General features: G+C 37.4%; 1 protein-coding gene across 10 annotated transcripts in view; it reads left to right on the forward strand.

The window, feature by feature from the left end:
• The window catches only part of EIF4G3 (eukaryotic translation initiation factor 4 gamma 3), a 234,625-nt gene that overhangs the window by 159,055 nt on the left and 54,208 nt on the right, over positions 1 to 21,362 (forward strand). For 6 of the 10 annotated variants that reach the window (XM_087820180.1, XM_016214575.2, XM_016214574.2 and 3 more), the window contains 5 exons: positions 7,556 to 7,644; positions 12,126 to 12,372; positions 15,303 to 15,436; positions 17,011 to 17,130; positions 17,547 to 17,657. In XM_087820180.1, the coding sequence (XP_087676306.1) occupies positions 7,556 to 7,644; positions 12,126 to 12,372; positions 15,303 to 15,436; positions 17,011 to 17,130; positions 17,547 to 17,657 (701 nt within the window). The remainder of the gene's footprint in view (positions 1 to 7,555; positions 7,645 to 12,125; positions 12,373 to 15,302; positions 15,437 to 17,010; positions 17,131 to 17,546; positions 17,658 to 21,362) is intronic. The other 4 variants (XM_087820188.1, XM_087820181.1, XM_087820182.1 and 1 more) reach the window with 1 other exon arrangement.

Genomic DNA, 21,362 nt, shown 5'->3' on the forward strand with positions numbered 1-21,362 from the left:
AATTATTGTAAGCCTCAGTGATCATGACAATGTGATATTGGCATCAAGAAAGACAACTAGATCAATTTTAAAAAACAAACGTAGAATCCAGAAGTATACCCATATATAATATGCAGAACATATTTTTTGAAAAGATGCAAAGGTAATTCACCAGAAAAAGTATAGCCTGTAATTCTCACGCATTGCTGGTGGGGATATAAAGTGACTCAAATACTTGGAAAATGGTCTGTAGCTTTTTAAAAAATTAAACATAAACTCACATATAACCCAGCCATTTCACTCCTAGGTATTTACTCTAGAGAAATGACAACGTATGTTCATAAAACATTTGTACATGGATGTTCACAGCAGCTTTATTTGTAGTATCCCAAGTGTTTATTAGTAGGTGAAGAGATGAGGGAGTAAGTGGTCACTTCTGTTAGGGTGTGTTTCATTGCTCATAGTGACTCCCTCAGGTTAAGATTCCGGTAGACTCCCTGCACTTTGCAAAGCACTGGCAGCGTGGACTCTGATGATCAGATTGGAGGGGTTTTCTTTTTCATCCAGGTTTACATATTCAAGGCAGTGAGCTATAGTGTTGTATTTAGAGACGAAAAGCATTGAGTGGACAAAAGAAACTACTTGTGTTCAAGTCTGTTCTCTAATTAAATATATCTTTTTACTGTAGTGATTGACATTTTCTCATCCGTATTAGATTTGCCTTAATTAAATTGCAATTTCTTGATTGTGGAAGAAGTGGCACAAAAGCATTTATTGAAATGCAGAAATGCCTAAGACACTGCAGAAAGAGCAATAAAATATAATACAGAGGCCTAGAAAATATGCTAATGGTCTTATTGCAGTCGTCTTTGGTCTGCTGACAGACTTGCCTAATGGCCCTGGCCTGGTAACTCGGTGAAGCATCATCCCATACACCAAAAGGGTGGTGGGTTTGATTCCCAGTCAGGGCACATACCTAAGGTTGCGGTCTGATCCCTGGTTGCACTGACCTCTGCTGAGCTTTTTGGAACAAACCTTCGACTTAGAGTCACCTTGCCATTTCATTTTCCTCATGACTTGACAAACCATGCTGTAAGAGAAACAGACAAACAGCTTTCTTCACTACCCTTCCTTGCCACATCTTCTCCTGCTACAAAAACAAAAGACAGCTGGCCCTGGCCAGGTAGCTCAGTGGGTTAGAGCACTGTCCCGATACTCCAAGGTTGCTAGTTCAAGCCCTGGTCAAGGCACATATAAGAGTCACTCAATGAATGCATAAGTGGAACAGCAAATTGATGTGTGTGTCCCCCTTTTCCTCTCTCTCTAAGTCAGTAAATATTAAATTTTTTTAAAAAACAACAAAAATGAAAATGAAATTGGACTTTCCACAAGAAAGTGCAGGAACAAGCTAGGATGGGAAAGCAGAGTATCCTGTTGAAAAGACAAGGACTTTGGAGTTTATGTTTTAATTATAGTTCTGACCTTTATTCTCTCTGGAATTGGGTCAATTTATTTTTTATTTTATTTTATTTTTTTTTAAATATCTTTATTGATTTCAGAGAGAGGAAAGGAGAGGGAGAGAGAGAGCTAGAAACATCAATGATGAGAGAGTCATTGATCGGCTGCAGCCCGCAACCCGGGCATGTGCCCTGACCGGGAATCGAACCCTGATCGCCTGGATCCTAGGTCGACGCTCAATCGCTGAGCCACACCCGGCCGGGCAATTGGGTCAATTTAGTTAACCTCTCTATATTTCAGTTTCCTAGTTTCTGAAATGGAAATTATATAATAGTACCTACCTAACACCAGGGGATCAAACAAACCAGTTAACATTGTCAGTGAGCATTTTCTGTTGGTCAGGTGCAGTGTTACATGCTAAATATACAAAGGAGACCAATAAGATACAGCTCTTATCTTAAAAGAGCTCAAACTCTAATAATGCATTCTTAACTTGTGTCCAAGTCTTTGATTGTGTAGAATAGCAAAGGTACATTTAGAGAGTTGGCGGTAAAAATTTTTAGCAGTGGTAGGGCAAGAAATGGTCCTGTTCTTGACCAGAAGGTAGGGGCTAAATTTCTACCTTCTAAATTTAATTAGAGAAAATTCATTATAAAGTTATAATAAATATAATTTTGAATTTTGTTCTTGGTAGAATTTAAGTCTATACTACTCCACTTGTTATACTTACTTTTTTGGCACCAGTGCTAGTCCCTGGGGAGACTAGTTCATACTATGTAAGTGTCTGTGAAGCAGGCAGAGCAGAAAGCCTGTTTTTAATGTATAATGGAAGGCATAATTACCAAGCCGTCCTTACATTTCAAATAGCAACCCCTGAGAAGATGCTGGAAGAACGCTGATAAGACTTACTCTCCAGTGTACATTGGTTGTCCTTTCTTAGTGACCCAACATTACATATTTTATCATTATTCTTTTCCAGTTCATTTATATCACCATTGTAAAAACTTTCTCTCACCTGGGTTTCTTCTTTGTTCTGCCCCAGTTTCTTAGGTAAATTATCAAATTTTCCAGATTCTCATGAGGATCTGTAGAAGAAAAAAAGAGATAAAATAGGATCCCCAGCCTCAAGAAACTCGATACAAAATTCTTGAATATGATATAATCAGAATAATTTAGTGCCAACTTCTAGGAATTCAAAGCCGGGAGAAAAAGTAAAATAAAATGTGGGGGTGAGAAGACAGAAAACAGAAGGGATTAGAACTGGGTGTTAAGAGTGGGAACTCTCACTGAAAGTTCTATTATTGGAACATTCTATTCTTTATGTATAACCCTGTGACCATGTACTTGGGCCCTTCCCTTACCAGTAGTAAAGTATCTATTCTTAATAAGTCTTCATAGCCTCTTAGTCCAGAGACCAAGGCTCTGGACACATTCATCTCAAGTCCCAGAGCTAAAGAGTTCATGTTATATTCCAATAGAAGGGAGACTTTTTAAAATTCAAGGTCTCTTACCTGGATGTTATGTGGTCACAGGATCTTCAGCTTGTCTGCTCATTTCAGGAACTTCCATCTTACATTCTTACTACCGGATTGTTGGGGGAAAATTGAAATCTCCTCCCAACCCAGAAAATCCTCTCCAGAAATGTAGGAAAGAAAGAAAATAGTTTTATTATTGAATAGGCATTAAGACTGCAGTGAGCATCACAGGCAACCCACTAATGAGACAGTAGACAGAAGGAAAGCTCATTCTCTGGTAAAGCCAGGCAGATAGAATCCATTATATATGTATTCTCAAGATAATGATAATTTGTCCTCATGTAGCAGGACTGTACCAGCAGCATTGCTGTTATATCTGATTTCTGCTAAATTCTGGTAGTTGTCCATCTGTGTTATTCAGTTGTCTATCCAAAGGAAAAATTACTCTTTTCATATGTTCATGACAAGCAGGTGGTTACAGAGCCAGTTGCCTAGACGAAACTCCCATGGTGGCTGGGAGAGAGATGGCTCCCAGAACCTCAAGAAAAACATCTCTGAGTTGTAAAGTTGGCAAGAGGCTTCTTTAGCTTTAAAAAAAAAAAAAAAGGTACACATATATCAAAGATAGAGGAAGGGTTTATAATTTCAGTCTTTCTCTAGGCAAAGATCTAAGAAAAGGAAGAGTGGAAAGGTTTCTTTCCTTTTTGGCACCAGAAAATTTTGAATTTTTTTAACCCTTACAATGTACCTACCTGACTAGTAAATAATACAGAAGAAATGATACAGTAAAGAGAAGCAGTTTTCAGCTTACCAACATGGTATTCTTAGTAAAAGTTGTTTTCAGTCTTACGTTGCATAGCTAGTGGAATACCTTAAGCTTAGAAGGTTACCTGGCATATTTATGGGAAGAGCAACAGGACCGGGAGAAATAAGAATTACCAAGACATGGGAGAGTATTATCATGCTAACGATCGCAGTGATGTTGGTCATTCATATACTTACTAAGCAACACTTCTGACGTCTGTCAGTCAGGATCCCAGACTAGAAACCGGGACTTAGCTACTTGGAGTTTCTCTAAGAACTGATGCTCCTGCAACAAAAAGGAAGAGAGTGTGTGTGTTTGATACCATGTTTTTACAGAGTGGTTTCTCAGGATGCCTTATATTCCTTAACTACTCTTGATTCTTCCTTTTTTATGCAATCTACCATTTTACATAACAATTTTTCTCAGGCATTGGGGAGGACTTTTTGCAAACGTAAGTGGGTTTAATAAAGCCCAGTACATTTATGAATCTTGTGCATTATCTCCTTTTCTCCAAGTCCAGTAGTTATCTCCTAGGTTGCACACAGAGAGTTGTTAGCTCTTAATTTGCAAGAGTAGCAACTTGACTCCAGTAGAACCTACATAAAAAGTAAATGAGAACCAAGGGACTCTTCCACTTTCAGGTATGATGTATCAGGCATCTTAAAGATATCAAAAAAACGGGACTCCATTGTGCTTTCTTTCATAAAATGGAGTCATTGGCATTTATTAAAGTTGTGATGAGGCAAAAATTTCTGGAGTTTGTATTCCATTTATGGGGTGAGAGTTGAAAAAAATTTTTTTTATATATATCTTTATTGATTTCAGAGAGAGGAAGGGAGAGAGAGAGAGAAACATCAGTGATGAGACATTGATCGGCTGCCTCCTGCACCCCCCCACTGCGGATCGAGCCCGCAACCCAGGCATGTGCCCTGACCGGGAATCGCACCGCTACCTCCTGGATCCTAGGGCGATGCTCAACCGCTGAGCTACGCCAGCCAGGCCCTTAATGCAATTCTTGACATAAATTCTAAACCTCTGACAGAGAAGACAAAGAATCTTCCTAAAACCCAATGATTAAGCTTGCCTGTGTCCCTAGTGTTTTTTTGAATTTATACATTAGTCATTTCGTGAAGTGAACTCTGAAGAAAAACATGATTTTTCTGCCAATAATATAAATATTTGTAAAAAAAAATCTTTAAATCATAGTATTGCTTTTCTGTTTATATATACTTATTGTATATTTTCAAGTAGTAGAAATCAAATGTGCCTATAAAAGTTGAGTTTTTATGGGGGCTCCAGGACACTGCTTTAGGCAGCTCTAAGTTCAGATAATTATGAATCTCATGCAGAGATTGTCACTTGTCCTGTGGTGCTTTAATGCAGCACGAGAAGGAAAGGATCTTTGTCTTTGTTTTCAGAATCTCAGTAATACCTCTTTCACACAGTGCTGCTATTTGTTCATTCAGCAAATTTGAGTGTCCACCCTGTGTGAGGAAGTTTTCTTGGCCCTATGGATGATGCCTTAAAGAATGTTTTAAGTACAAGAATAACGCAGTCAAATCAATTCTTCAGAACAGCCATCATTCATTCAGTATTATACATGCTGTGTTAAAGAATCAGAGACAGAGAGTTAAGAGACTATCTCATAGTTAAATAAGTGCAGTAATAAGGGCCTACTCTAAGGTGTAGGTATTGGGAGTGGACTAGAAAGGAAAGGAAAATCTGAGACAGTGCCTTAAATTTAATTCTTTTGTTCTAAATAGTTCTGCAATAATTGTCCTTTAAATGAGAGAGTCGGAATCTGTGTGTCTCTGTCTCCGCCTCCCTCTTTTGCTTCCTTCCTACCTCTTTTAGCACACCCAAATTTTACTGCACGTCTCCATCAGTAATGGTAGAAGAGGGGATGTTTATCACAGTCTCACTAGCCACTGGGTGTGGTGTGTCTATCTGTGTTCAGTTTTTCAAAGGACTTGAGTATTTCCTAAAGTGGTGTGTGCTTTCTCTCACCTCTAGTTGAGAATTACTGCTCTAAAGTAAAACTTTCAATAACCACTTAAACAGAGTAGCCATACCTGCTACGTAAGTAGCATTTTATTTTATTTTATTTTATTTTATTTTATTTTATTTTATTTTATTTTATTTTATTTTATTTTATTTTATTTTATTTTATTTTATTTTATTTTATTTTATTTAAAAGCATGCTAAATGTTATGTATTACCCATGGGAGACGTGTTTTTGTGTTTCTGGGTTAGGTGTATTTGATATACTCTTGGTTTCTGTTGTTTAGTGGCAGGATGAGTTTACATTTGATCCCAAAGAATCCTCCAGGAAGTGTTCTTTTCCTTTTCCACGAGTGAAATTTAGATCAGAATTCATGTGTATATGAAACAAAATTTGAAATGAAATATACAGGTTCCTTAGTCTCTTAAAAAGGATTCTGCTGCGGAAGCAGAATTAATCACAAGCATTTGGGGGAGATGCACATAAGACAGACTGGTTTTATGAATCGGAAGATCCATGAAAAATGAAGCGACCACTGCATGACTGTGAGGCAGTAGGAGATTTAAGCCCACCCATAGCTACCGTAATCTGAGTTTCATACTTTGAGAAAATGGTTTACCTTCAGTAGCCACAAAGGGGGAATAACAGCTGGTCTAATGTTTCTTGTTCATTATGGTCCCTGTGGGAAGGGTAAAGAAAATCGCTTTCAGGTGTGTTTGACAAAGAAGTTGACGGTGGTGGTGTTTTTTAAATAATAGTACAGTAAATTTGAGAAGGAGAGTGTTAAATGTTTTCTTTTTGTTTTTCCCCAAAACAGTGTGAGTATTCCTATTCTACTTTTCTTCCCAAAAAGATTTGAGGCTGTCCTAGAGAGAGACTGGTTGGTTTAGCCTGATCCTGTATGTTTGTGCAGAATCGGCTTGGTGTTTGTTCACTTTTGAGAATGTCTCTAATTAAAGTGGCTTTTCTTTTACTCTTCTCCCTACCCTGTAATACTTCATTTCTATCTGTTGACTCATGTGTTGCCTTCCATAGGTTCCTTTTAATGTATTCTATTTGCTATCTAATGTTTAAATTGTAAATTCAAGTGTTGGATGATTTTTTGGAATTTGTAAGACATGAATTTTGAAAAATCTTTTGTAAGCCTAATTTTCCATTGAGACCTTCTGATACAATAGAATAGTTCAGTAAAAAATGTTTTCTTTCTTGTCACCCCAGCAATATAAAAGGCGAAGCCAACAGTATTGATTTGAAATGGGAACTGAATGTTGTAGAAGTGTTGCCTATCAAATAAAATCTTAAAATTATCCTTTTGTTTAGAAAGCTTTAAAAAACAATCTGAGATTTAATATCTTTGTAGCTCAAAAGGAACCTTAGATATCATCTAATCTCACTCACTCTTAAACTTTATAGCTGAATATACAGGGGCCTGAGAAGTACGACTTGCTTAAGATCACATAGCTGATGAGCAGTAGAAGCAGGCCGTTACCTGGAATTGGCTGGTAGGCCAGTTTCCTATATAGGTAATCACCATTTACTGAATTATGTGCCTAAGTATGCCTTAACTATGAAGTAAGTGGGAGGAGAACCCTAGGCCACTAGATGGAAGGCTACATGAGCTGATGAGAATAATTTGTGCCCAAGAAAGACATTTGCCATTGCAACCTCTAGGGCACAACTACACAGTTGTTCACTTTACCATTCATCTATCTCCTCACTATGGGTGAAAGCCCCCTTTTCTTCTGCTAAAATTTGAATACAGGTATCATTTAGACCTAATATTTCCAAACATAATTTCACAGTGGGAAGTAATGGCAGCCTGATCTTGTATTTCAGCTCAGACAGCTATAACGGCACCAAAGATGTGGAAGAAACCAAAAGATCGGACCCGAACCACTGAAGAGGTGTTAGAAGCAGACTTGGAGGTAAGAGGCAGCAGGAAATCTCTTTAGCCTATCTTCAGAACAGTGGTTCCATTTCCTAAGACAAGTATGGGTTTATAGCTCTTTCTTGAGATACTGTTTTCCAGGCAAAATTTGATATATTAGCCTCAGTGTCTGACTTATTTTGAAGTCATTTACAGAATTTGAAAAGATTTTCGGAAGCGTGTTCAATTTCATTGAATACTTGTCTCTCTTTCAAAATACCTCTTCTAAAATGGCAAAAAATAAGTTATTTTTAATTTTTGGTTAACCCCGTTAGCCCCGTCAGTTGAATTTTTCTTATATTAACCATATGGAAAGACTAATCCAGTAAAGAAAAGTGGAGTCCGTTCTTTCAGATACCCATTAACCACGGTGATAGAAATTGTCAGGGTCATTTTAGGGAAATTTATTTTGAATCTGCAGTAAGATAACTTTTCACATATGGTTTGCTTATTTGGTCTAAGCCACACCAACTTTTGTTACAGCGTGTCAGGTCTAGATGACGTGAGGAAGAAACAAGAGCAAATTTTAGTCCTAAGGATTGCTCTCACCATAATTTCATAGTCTACAATCTCAGTATTTTTAGTGTTAAGTACTGCAGCTTATAAATGAACAGTAATATAAACCATCTCTTTTCTTTTTGAACTCTTCTTATATCTATTTTATTAAAATTTTATTGAATTTTTAACATAACATTAAGTGTAGAAATTATTTTAAAATAACTTTAAATACATTTGTTTCATAAGGCTTTGCTGTCTAGTTATAATTCTTACCCTCTTCAGGCAGCTCACAGTACCCCTTTGTTACTTCTCCCTGTCCTATCATTGCTCTTACATGATTCTCTGTTGATGTCACAGTTAGTCCCATAGCAACCACAAAAATGTTTCATAGATGTGATTTTATTGTGGTTATTGGGGGTAAGAATTGGTAGTAACTTGTAGAGGTGCCAATAGTTGCTGCACTTTTTGTGGCTGAACAAGGAAATATTGCTTTTATAGAGAATAAAAATACCTTCCAGAGGCAGGGGGATCACTTATATTCCCCTCACACTGACTACTCTAGTTTCAGCTGTTTTTTATTAGCTTTGTCTTACTATGCTTCATTTTTTTTTGCCTTGTGGCTAGATTTCTAAGCATTACTGAATATTAAATGAATAAGCCACCATTCCTATGCCTTCAAACATTCGCCCTCTTTAAGTCAGGGTTGGCAAACTTTTCTGGAATGGGTCGCATAAGAAACAGTTCAGGCTTTGTGGACTGTATGATCCCTGTCACACTTTCTCAGCTCTGCTGCTGTAACCCCAAAGCAGCCATAGACATGTGTAAACAAATCAGTGTGGCTTTATTTTAGCAAAACTTTATTGATGGGCATTGACATTTCATATAATATTCATGTGCCATAAAATATTATTCAGAGTTTTCTTCAACCATTACAAATGTAAAAACCATTGCCTTTGACACTAGAAAAACAGGCGATGTGCCTGATATGGCCCATGAGCCATTAGTTCACTCGGACCTGCGTTAGATTGTTATTCTTCAAACCTGAGAACTGTTTTGGATTATTTTGAACCAATCACTTTTCTCTTAACCTTATAGTTTAAAAGCGTAATAAAAAGGTATTTGGTCATTTGCAGACAGGCTTTTTTCAGAAATCCCAGTCCCTTTCATAAAATTGAGCATTTATTAGAGTACTTTAGTAAATATTGGTTGTCATTCATGGTCTTCATTTTCACTGACCATCGAGCTCTCTTTAGGAAGGTTTCAGCCATTTAAAGAATGTGTTTCAGGTATCAGCATATTTTAGGTTATATATTGGGTGGTGCATCACTGCAACTATTTTATTAAATTTTTAAAATTATAGCCTAGAAAGATAACATGGAAGATGGTTCCTCATACTATTGCTAGTTAAGACATCTTGAAAATTTTTAGGATATTTCATCATTTGTTACATACATAGCTGTCAGTCTGATTTTTTAGCACTTCAAAAAACTCATGCATTAATCAGGCAATTTTGTCAACTAAATTCTTTAAGCAAGTTCCTGTAAAAGGTTTACTTTTGACAGTTCAGCCAATCTGGTTTTCCGAGCAAACAATTTTGGAACCATTAGACACAAACTAGTTGAATAGAGCTTTATCCTGCTGAAAGAAAAATAACCATCATAAATATTTAATGCACTGTTTTTATGGATTCCCTTGAAAAATATCCCTTTTAACAATGTGCCTCAGCCTTGGCCAGTTTGGCTCAGTGGCTAGAGTGTTGGCCTGGGGACTGAAGGGTCCTGGGTTCGATTCTGGCCAAGGGCACATACCTTGGTTGCAGGCCCCGGTTGGGCCTCAAGCGGGAGGTAACCAATCGATGTGTCTCTCACATCAATGTCTCTCATCAATGTCTCTCTCTTTCTCCCTTCCACTCTGTCTGAAAAGCAATGGAAGAAAATATCCTCAGGTGAGGATTTAAAAACAAACAAAAACAATGTGTCTCAGACACCTTAGTGATTCTGTCTTCTATGAATTATGGTTAGTTTTTAATGGAACAACTTTTATACTGCTTTCCACTTAGAAGTTAACTTTCCAAGTAATACATTTTCTTTTACTATCCAATAGGTTATTTGTTGTTGTTGATTTTAGGGTGTTTATTGATGGACACTGAAATTTGAATTTCATATAATGTTCACATGTTATAAAATATTCTTCAGAATTTTTTTCAACCATTACAACCTCTGCACAAAAGAATAGCCAATATCTTTTTTCCTCAAAAACAGAAGTTTTTTCACATTTTAACAAGATCCAAAATAAGAATTCTATATAATTGTATATAGAATAATATACTATACTGATGTTTAATAAGTTTAAGTACCATTTACATACTCACATGCCAGATTATTAAAGATCTTTTTGATGGCCAGTATTTAATTATAAAGTGGTATTACAAGGTCATCATGAGTTTCTTTAGACTCTACTAGAGTACAGAATACAAAAAAGTGAGGCTGCTAACTCATGGCTCAAACTTGGTAGATCTGGTTTTTCTCAAAGTTTATTTTATTTTTAAATATATCTTTATTGATTTCAGAGAGAGGAAAGGAGAGGGAGAGAGAGACAGAAACATCAATGATGAGAGAGTCATTGATCAAGCCTGCAACCCGGGCATGTGCCCTGACCGGGAATCGAACCCTGATCACCTGGATCCCAGGTCGATGCTCAACCGCTGAGCCACGCCCAGCCGGGCAGGTTTTTCTCAAAGTTTAAAAGATGTCTATTTTCTGTTTTATAAAAAGAAATCATTTTCAACTATTATTTTTTTTGGAATTTTTATGTTTGTCTATTTTTTGATGGTTATCATACTGTCTCTCCCTGTTCAGGGGAGAAAGGGAGTGCGTGTGTTTGAACTTAACTGTTTATTTCCATTGTAGAAACAAGGCCTAAAAACTGTCTTTTCCCCATGATCTGATACATAGTAAAAGAAAATTTATTAGTATAATTAGAAATTTACATTTCATTTACGTTATAATTACTTATGTAACAAAGTAGAGTTTGTAACTCTTCAATTTAAAGAATAATTTCATAAATCAATTGGGGCAACCACTTTCTGGAGTATATGACATTCTTTTATACTTTATATGAAAATATATGACAACTTTCTGTTGAACCAGCTCTCCTGTGAATTTATCAATTGGAATTCCTATTTCCTCTAAGCTGTTCTTCCAAGGATTATTTTCAGAGTGCTTACCCTTAATGGAGAACTTTGACTCAGGAGATTTGCTAGTTCATATGACCCTTAAGAAATCCATTTTTTGGTAACTCAAACTGAGATGTTGACAAGTATTCTGGTGTATAACTCAATTTCTTTTGCTTTTTAAAAAATAGACAGGATGCACCAGAACTCAGATTTCTCCCTAGGGGAATACATTCCAAGTATTTTTCCATATATGATTTGAGTAAGGTCACATACTCAGAATTCTAAGAACCATTAAATTAAGATTTTTACTTAAAAAGTGGCATCCTTGTAAAATGAGGGATGATCAGCTTTGTGGGACTTAGATACTACTTTAAACTATTCATTGTACTCCACTTCGCAGCCAGAGGACAGCACCAAAAAATACCTCGTAGTGTTTCTTTTTATATTTGCTGAGCTGTGGTGGTAAGGGTAGGCATGCTTGATTTAGATTTCTGACTAGGACTGTTTCATGTCCATCAAGTTCCAAGGATTAACAGTTCTTTCCATTCTAACCTTTGGTACATTTAGATTTCATTAGTCATGTTAAAGCATTTCAGTAGCCATTAGAATTGTCTGCTTTATACCAGGAGATGGAACAAGAAAAGTGTTTTAAGCAAACTTACCTTTCTAGCACCATATGCTGGACACAGACATCCTTATCTTGAGTGACATTGTTTTTCTATGCTTTTGGAGAGGATAGGTGTAAGTCTTCATGTGTATTTACACACAGTGAAAAAATATAACCTCTGTGTTCACTAATGCTTTAGCTTACAGCTGAAGAGGAGCTTTCAGGTGACAAAATACTTGAATCTGAGCAGGATAAAATGAGCCAAGGGTTTCATCCTGAGAGAGACTCCTCAGACCTAAAAAAAGTGAAAGCTGTGGAAGAAAATGGAGAAGAAGCTGAGCCTGTACGTAACGGTGCTGAGAGTGTTTCTGAGGGTGAAGGAATAGATGCTAATTCAGGCTCCACTGATAGTTCTGGTGAAGGGGTCACATTCCCATTTAAACCAGGTAAGTTTATCCCTGCCTTCCTGTGTATGTTTCCTTCTTCCCTTGACTCTACTGCAACCTTAGAGAAATGCTGCCTCCTTATAGTGAAATAGTGGGTGGGAGGAAGAGGCTCATCGTAGTGGAACATTTACAGAATAGTCAGCAGGCGGATCCAGAGAGTTCCGTGTGGGGGAAGTGAGATCTGATGCCGGTATTCTGCTTTTACTGGCTTTGGAAGTGCAGCTGGCAAAGGAAATCAGTCAGTGCTCAGCTGGTTGACTTCAACAAAGGGCATTTAATTTTATTTAAGTGAAAGGGATATTTCAGACATGACCAGGTCCTTTGAGATAGTGTTCTCATGATTTCACAAGGCTTGGACTCTAGTACTGAGTCAGAGGCAGTCTGATTGCATTGCTGAGCATCTGCGGGATGGGAAGTGCCCTGTGAAATATATGATAAAACCTAGAGATCTTTCGTCTTTGGACACTGTCAAATACATTAAACTTCTGTCCCAATGCTGTGTAAACCATGGTTGACTTTGAGGTTGTGGAAATACTTGGTGTGGTAGGGAAACGGTTCCTTTGATAGAAAGTTTGGGATAGGTGAAAAGTTTCTTAGCCTGCCAAATCTGGAGTGACCTCTGCATTGAAGTAGGGTTTGATTGTAAAATATCAGACCTCAGAAATAATCTAGACTGGTGTTTTTCAAACTGCTAGTTTAAACACATTTTATAGGTTGGGAAGTTAATTTAGTGAGTTACAACCAACAATTTTTAAAAAGGAACATAGAGTAAAAAATATTGCAGCCCTGGCTGGGTGGGTCAGTAGGTTGGAGCGTCCTCCCATACACCAAAAGGTTGTGGGTTCAATATTCAGTCAGGACACATACCTAGGCTGTGTGGGTTCAATCCCTAGTCAGGCACGTACAGGAGGCAGCCAATTGATGTTTCTCTCTCACATCAGTGTTTCTCTCTCTTCCTCTTTCTTTCTAAAATTGGTAAGAACATATCCTCAGGTGAGGATTGAAGGGAAAAAAATGTGCCCTAGCCGGTTTGGTTCAGTGATTAGAGCGTCGGCCTGTGGACTGAAGGGTCCTGGGTTCGATTCTGGCCAAGGGCATGTGCCTTAGTTGCAGGCTTGATCCCTGGCCTGGGTCGAGGCATGAATGGGAGGCAGCCAGTCAGTGTGTCTCTCTCACATTGATGTTTCCCTCCCTCCCTCCCTCCCTCCCTCCCTCCCTCCCTCCCTCCTTCCCCCCCTCCTTCCCCCCGCCTCTGAAAAGCAATGGAAAAAATCCTCGGGTGAGGATTAAAAAAGAAAAAGAAAAAAAAGCCAATGTGTTACGTGTAGTAAGGGTAATACTGTTTTGAGAAACATTTCACGTGTGTGTTTATGTTTGTTCTGAGTCATAAAGTCATTATATTTCTTACTGTGAGTTGTAGTCAAAAATGTTTGAAAGTCATTGATGGATACTACCTTAATACATTGCTCTTACTGCTGCTAATGGGCTTTATGAAATTGTACGGTTATGCCTTTTTTTTTTTAACCTTAGAACTCTGAAATTACTTCCAAAAAATCTAGGCTTGTATCATATCACCGTGGACCAGTGGCAGCCACCAGTCCTTCTTTAGGAAATTGAGACATTATTGTCTTTTTTAGGATGGTGAATTATATTTTTGTATTTCAATTTGGCAAGGAAACAGTACACAACTATAGGCCCCAACTGTATTGACCAACTAACTGCTTTTTCCCCCTGTAATATAACTAGCAGTAATCGAGGAAAGGGGCAATTTAAAATTTAGATCCCAGTAAGCTATCTACCTTTAAATGAATATAATATGGTAATAAAGATTTGGTCGAAAACTGTAAAATCTCACAGACCATTAGTGAGTCTATGACCTACACATTAGGAACCACTAATAAAAGGAGGATCCAGTGTGCACTCATGAAGTGAGCTGAGGCCTAATTTTGATGAGAGTTTTATTAAAAGAAATAAGTTGCAACTTGCTTTTATTTAATAAAAATTGAAGAAATTTTCCAACTTTATATGAGAGTAGGATTGTAATAATAGTTTTAACAGTAGTAACAGTAGCAAAGCAAGTGTTATAGCAAAATAATTTAAAATTTTATTAAAAATATTAGCTAATGCCCAGTTGGTGTGACTCAGCAGTTGAGCATCAACCTAGGATCCAAGAGATTGAGGTTCGATTCCCAGTCAGGGCACATGCCTGGGTCACGGGCTCCATTCCCCAGTAGGGGGCGCACAGGAGGCAGCCAATCAGTGACTCTCGTTGCTGTTTCTATCTCTCTCTCTCTCTCCCCTTCTCCCTCCCTCTCTCTGAAGTCAATAAAGAATTATTTTAAAATATATATATACACACATATATATATATTAGCCAAAGAGTGTTTAATATCATGAGTTTTAGAGAAAGATATGTGCATTCCCAGCAAGTACATTGTTTTATTTTCTTCAGATTAAACTATAATCATGGAAAAAAATTCTTTAGCACCTTAAACTTTTCAGAATCTTAAATAAGTTGTTTCTGTGTTTTGTGTCTTTTTACCTTTTCCCCTCCAAAATAACATTTCCAAGTGAACAACCAAAGTATCCTTTTCCCTGAAACCAAGAGTAATAGCAAATTCCTTATTCTGAGTGATTTATAGGCGTGGTAGTTTTTTAATGAGGACAATTAAATGTCCTTGTGTGTATGAAGTGGTTCCTCTAGCAACTTAATTCAGATTACTTTACTACCCAGAGGTATCCAGAAGGAATTAAAGAACAAATACAGTTTAAAATCTTCACATGGCATTTCCCGACTGCGGCTCTGTGTCTCCTTTGTGTGTGTGTGTTTATGATGCAATAAAGTAAAGATTGAAATCTGGCTTGTACTTTTACTAGATATACGTTCATGACCTCATAGACAGTTTGTTCTGCCTACATGCTTTTTCTAGAATCCTGGAAGCCTGCTGATACTGAAGGCAAGAAGCAGTATGACAGGGAGTTTTTGTTGGACTTCCAGTTCATGCCAGCCTGTATACAGAAACCGGAGGGCCTGCCTCCCATCAGTGATGTGGTTCTTGACAAGGTAAACTGAGTACTCAGAGAGTGATACTTCTTTTTGGTGGGAACTGGTTTTTATGATCGGGGCGAATATGTGAAGTATGAGCAGTTTTTAGGGATTGTAAAACCAAATGGTATTTGAATTAAAATACGTAATGTTTAAGAATTAGAGCTTTCCTAAATGTTGGATTTTGGATTTCTTGTACTATAATTATATTGGAGTTTGACCCATATTTGAGTGACAGAGTTTTAAAACTTATTGTCTGCTTATTGCTGTTTTTTAGTGATGTGATAAAAATTGTCAGTTGGGCTAATACAGCTAAAGTGAGAGAGGCCTCTTTCCCTACTCTTCTCCAATTCCAGTGTGGAATTAGAATGGCACTGAGGACAGGTCGGAAACCTAGGAAGGCAGATCAGACTTGGGTAGGAATCAACATACTTCAAATAATGTACATCTCAAATCCCCCATAGATTCTGGTAGTGACGAGTCTTGAATCCTGTGCCTGTGAATGGGCATCCTTTAGCTTCACGTCTGACCTTAATGGTGCATACCAAAAATCAGTGCAGTCAGTGTTCTGTTTATTAAATTAAAAGGAATAAAATCAGGTGTTTATCTGCCCAAGTATTCATGTAAATCGATGATGAACCAGTGCTGGTGATGAAGCTTGGAGTGTTTTTGTTTTGAAGAGGAACTGTTAATCCCTAATCAAAGTAGAGGGTAAATATCTTGTACGACGAGATCCTCACCTTACTAAGATTTCCGGCAGCTGCTCGTGCAGCCTTATTCATATTATTTTACTCTCATAGCAGCAGGCCTTACTTCTGTTGCTGTCTATGTCTTTTCTCTTTGATGCTTATGTGGGGACAGTTGAATGACTGGCAGTGCTAATTCAAGGCTACTTTGGTACTTCAGAGGGCAATTGTTAAATTCATTGAATGCGGTCATTCTCTTAGAAAATGCTCCTTCCTGTCTTCCTGCCGTAACTGTTTCTCACTTGGCCAGTCATTAGTTGATTTCTCACTGAGCTGCTTAGCTTTGCTGAGTCTCTAGTCTTACTCTGTGCCTGTACAAAGCCAGATAACTTTGATTAATGAGACAGACACTGGTGAGATTTTTAAATGAGATATCACACATGAAACATCTCCTTTTGAGACTTATTGTCCACCCAGAATACGTGCTTTTCTAATCATAAGTCAACGGCACCAAAACCAAACTGAGCAATAGCACGATTCTCTTAGGTGCTCTGATGTCCTGGTGAACATGCAGAAAACCCCTAAAATTTGACCCTAGTTTATAGAGACTCAGAGTAGTTTGTCTTGTGTCATTCTACTGGTCTTGACTAGTTCACTGATTATGTCTAGCCTCTTGTTTGGAATTTTAGGCCTATTAAGTCCCAGGGAGTCAGAAAACCATTGACCTAAGGGCCCCAAAGCTAGGCCAGCTTGGGAGAAGCTACCCGGGTTCAAATTGGACTTTGACTGGTTCAGGATGCCAGTGGTTACTCAGCAGACATAACTCTTTAGTCTCTTAAGTTTTCATCCTTGTGGTACCAGGTGCTCTGGAACTTGTGTTAAGCTTTCCTTTGTTTCTTCATACAGATCAACCAACCCAAATTGCCAATGCGAACTCTGGATCCTCGGATTTTGCCTCGAGGACCTGATTTTACTCCAGCCTTTGCAGATTTTGGAAGGCAAAGCCCTGGTGGAAGAGGTGTACCTGTAAGTGCAAGTTTCCTACAACCTAATTAGAAACTGTCAAAGACTTCATGACATCTTGTCTAAAGGCAAGAAGAGTGGCTTTTATTCATTGATTCCTTTAAACAGGAAGAAGAGTAGAAGAGGTGAATGAAGACTATCCTTTCCAAACTAATATTAAAGTAAATAAAGAATACACTTGAGTCATTTTTACTGAAACGAGCTGGTCTACGTTAATTTGGCCTTTATATATATATGTATATACATATTTTAAACTATTAATTATTATTTCTTTTTTCCAGTTGAAATGACCTGCAAATGGGTTAAAAAATAGAGCCAACCTTGAGTATGATTCCTATTTTGTTTTGAGGTGTCCTGATGTACTAGAGATCTCTGATGACTTTCAGCTAATGGTCATCTCTGTGTCCTTGCTTCTACAGATTTGCAAAGTGCAGAGCAGGCATGGATTGCCAATTCTGGAACAGAGCAAAGCCCCAACTTGCACTCCACTGGCGATGTCGCACCCACCCCTGAAGAGCCTGCCTCTAGGGGTGCGCTGAATCCTTTTTTATTTAACAATAGTCTATGGTGTTATAATATTTTATGTTTTGCTTTTATCACTTACTATAGCTTATGAAGTGAAAATATGGAAAAATGACACATACGAAAGAGTGCAGTGTTAGTAAACTGCAGATTGCCGTTACACCCCCTAGTGGCAGGCTCTTCAGCGGTGGAAGTGGCATCACCAATGGAGTTATGCTGGGGCACTGCCCTGTGCAGGGTTTGGCAGGCTCGGCCTACTCTGTGCTTTGTAGACTTGCAGAAAGCATGGGGGAAAGTTGCCAGTGATGTGAATGCCCCTTTTTCCCCAAGTTGGAATGGCTTGAGAGCACTTGAAGTTCTGGAGGAACTTAGGGTTTGATGTACATTTGCAGATCACCCTGTTTTAAGACTGTTTTATGTTTGTAAAAATATTTTATGTAAGGTGACACTTTTTTTATTTCCCCATCACCTTTTTATTTCTGTAATGGCAACTTTTGAAACCTGCTTGGAAATAAGACTACACCATCTGAAAACAAATGTCACTTTGTAGGTCTTTGAATTATTTGAATGTTTGCCAGCAGCCCAATTGAAAATATTTAAAAGCATACACTGTGTTGGAGGCTTTGTAAAATGTACAGAAAATCTGCTTAATTTAAAGCATATTATTTATTTGGCACCACCATCTTAAAGACCTCTGTGTATATAATGTGTTCTCACACAGGTTTGAAATTTAACCTTTATTTTCTCTAAATGCTAAGATAAAATTTTTATAGAATTTGAATTGCCTCACCAGAAAGTCTTAGAAAGCAGCTTTTTAGAAACTATTTTATAATTTCTTTTCTAGCATTATTTCCCTTTTTGGTGTTAAATTTCTATTATGTCAGTATTTGTTTTTGTTTTAGTTTTGATTTCTATCACTGTTTCGCCAAACATTTGAAAGAATGTTTGTGTCATTTTGCTTACTCTCTGGTTAGCAGCACCGGCTCTCCTGTGGCCCGGCTGGTTCATGTTGCTCCCGACAGGCGTGACTTGCTGCGCCGCCTCTTCCGTGCGCACTGTCACTCCTCAAGACCAGGTTGCTGTTGTCTGCTAATTGGGTGTAACAAAAGGGAAATGTTGTGAATTGAGGATAAGCTGTATCGCTTTTAAAATATTAAAATTACAAAACAAATTTTTAAAAGTACCTATCACAGTGTATGTTTGTGCACTAATCTGTGTGCCCACATATCTCAGATAAATGAGTTATTTGGTGCGTGCAGAATGATCTGACTGGAAGTGAGCCATCATCAAGAATTTGTAGTGTCCCCAAGAAGGTCAGCTTAATTGTTGAATTCACTTTCTGTAAATAGCTCTGTGATATGACATAAGCTAATTTTAAAGTGAAATTGTGATCTATTGCTTTAATGCAAGTCATTATTTTTCCACATATCCCATAGCTAACAAATATTCACCATTTAATTTGTCCCGCTTACTTCTATATATTGGTGTAGGTACAGATGGGAATTTCATAGGATGTTATATCTAACATATAAAGGAACAATCAGTAATGCTGTTAGGAAAAAAAGCAGCAGCCCTACTCTTCATAGTTTATGGTTCCATACCTCGAGTCATTTTTGCCAGCTTCCAAATTGGATTATAAATAATTACCACTCCAAAATCTTAATATCTGCTAGGTATGCTTCGTAGTATGGTTTAAACACTTGTAACTACTAATATAAACTTACCTGCAACAGACTTATTACAAAATATTTTTATTGCATAACGATTGTTTTAATATGTCATATGCAGTTGCATATAATTTTAAAACATAAAGGTTTTTTGATGGACAGTAAACTGCGTATCAGTTGAAAGCACCCAGGTAGTATCATCTCTGTAGCTTTTTCAAAGTCAAATTACTTGGCAGTTGTGGTATGTTAATAGTAATCTGTTAGCAGACATCACAGAGTATCCCAAAAGAAATGTATTGAGCAGGGTTCTAGGGACCTAAACTAGGAGCTTGCCATTCATACTCATTCCGCAAACTTTGAGATTAGCTGAGCTATTACAAAAGTTTGAGGGGCAGAGTTTTCCTGAGCTCATATCATGCTTTCCTCCTCTTAAAGGAATACTTGGTTATCTGTCTTTAAAAATTGCTAGGATAGATAGTGGTCTTATTTCCTTTGGTTATCTAGGTAGGCAGAGGGGTTTGAGGTTATGAATGAGATAGGAGCTGTATATATTAAATTATAAAACAGAGATGGGTATAATTTCCTATTTAACATATTTAAGAAAAATATGTGAAAGTGGGTAAAAAATTTAAACTTCCCACTCACCTGAAGAAAATTGTGGCTCGCTAGCTAATCAACCCCAACTTCTGACTCTTCGTTTTAGTTCTGACATTTGTGGACCCGGAGCACATTACACCTTAAAGTTCCTTTTCTAGCCCTAAATCAAGATTGTCTGTCCTTCAGTCAAGGAGACCAGGCTTTATTTCTTTTTGTATACTTTATAACTCTTAGTACTGGATCCTAAGTTTTGTTTGCGTCTCATAAATAAGCCATTCATTATATGTGGTGCAACTTTTGAGGGATACTACAAATTTGACAACTTATATTAAATTTTTCACACACAAAAAGGACACAAAGTGTTTAAAGGTAATTAAAGCAATCTACATATCACTTATTTTAAAGTCCCTTTTGTTCTTTGGTATTGATAATGATTCCTTACCTAGTTTTTAAGGTTCTTTTACATGCCATGATTTTTAGGTAGGACAAGCATTTAATATATGAGAAAGCTTAAGTTCAAAAAGTTAAGAGACTTGCTCACAGTAACTTAACTCATAAGTAGCAGAATTGGACTCAAGAGTCTGCAGTTCTTTAGTCTTCTAACCTGCCCCTTTCCTCTGCTGCAGCACAGTCCTTCCAGGCATTGATGTTCGGACAGTGAATTCATTCCCCGAGTGTAAACATGAGAACATTAGAGATTAATTAATTAAGCATGTTAAGCATTTATAAGTATAGTAAGTCTGTTGAAGAACTTAATATACTTGGATAAATTTTTGTGAACAGTATCTTAATTACATCCAGAGATACAAGTAGAATTTTAAAGTTTGTCTTGGGCATTTGTACATGGGTTATACTTTCAACTTTTTTATCCTGGACTAACTTATATTTATTATCTTTTCAAAACCTGGATTAAGTTAAATGTCTTGTGATGTAATGGTGTATTTGGACCTTATCCAAGCATTGGAAAAGAGATTAACCCTAGTGAATTAATACTAGAATGTAACCTGAATTATAAAAACCATACAATACTTGGCTTACTGCATTTTTTTAACAGAATTGTTTTGTCTGAGCTATCATATCAAAGTTTCTGTTATAAATAATTGTTCTTATTGTAGTGCTGTCTGGTTTAGCAACTGTTTCCTGTTGGTACTTTTCCAGTCTGTTGATCCGTTAGTTCTCTCTCAGTTATACCATGCCTGTTGCCTGTGGGTTTATCTGACCTTAGTTTTTTAATGTTTACCAAATAGTCTGAGATCATATCATCAGTACTGAGTTCTTGGCTGGGTATATTTGACAAATTGGTGTGTATTGCCTAGAAATTCTAGCTTCTGATCCTGATACATTCTTGATACTGCCATTTCTAATTAGGACAGATGGTGAAATATAAGAGAGTTCTGAGAATGGTGATGTGTAAACGCTTTTAAGCTTCTCAGCTTAGGTCTCAGACCA

Source organism: Miniopterus natalensis, chromosome 9 (genome assembly GCF_054644295.1).
Source record: "Miniopterus natalensis isolate mMinNat1 chromosome 9, mMinNat1.hap1, whole genome shotgun sequence".
NCBI lineage: Eukaryota > Metazoa > Chordata > Mammalia > Chiroptera > Miniopteridae > Miniopterus > Miniopterus natalensis.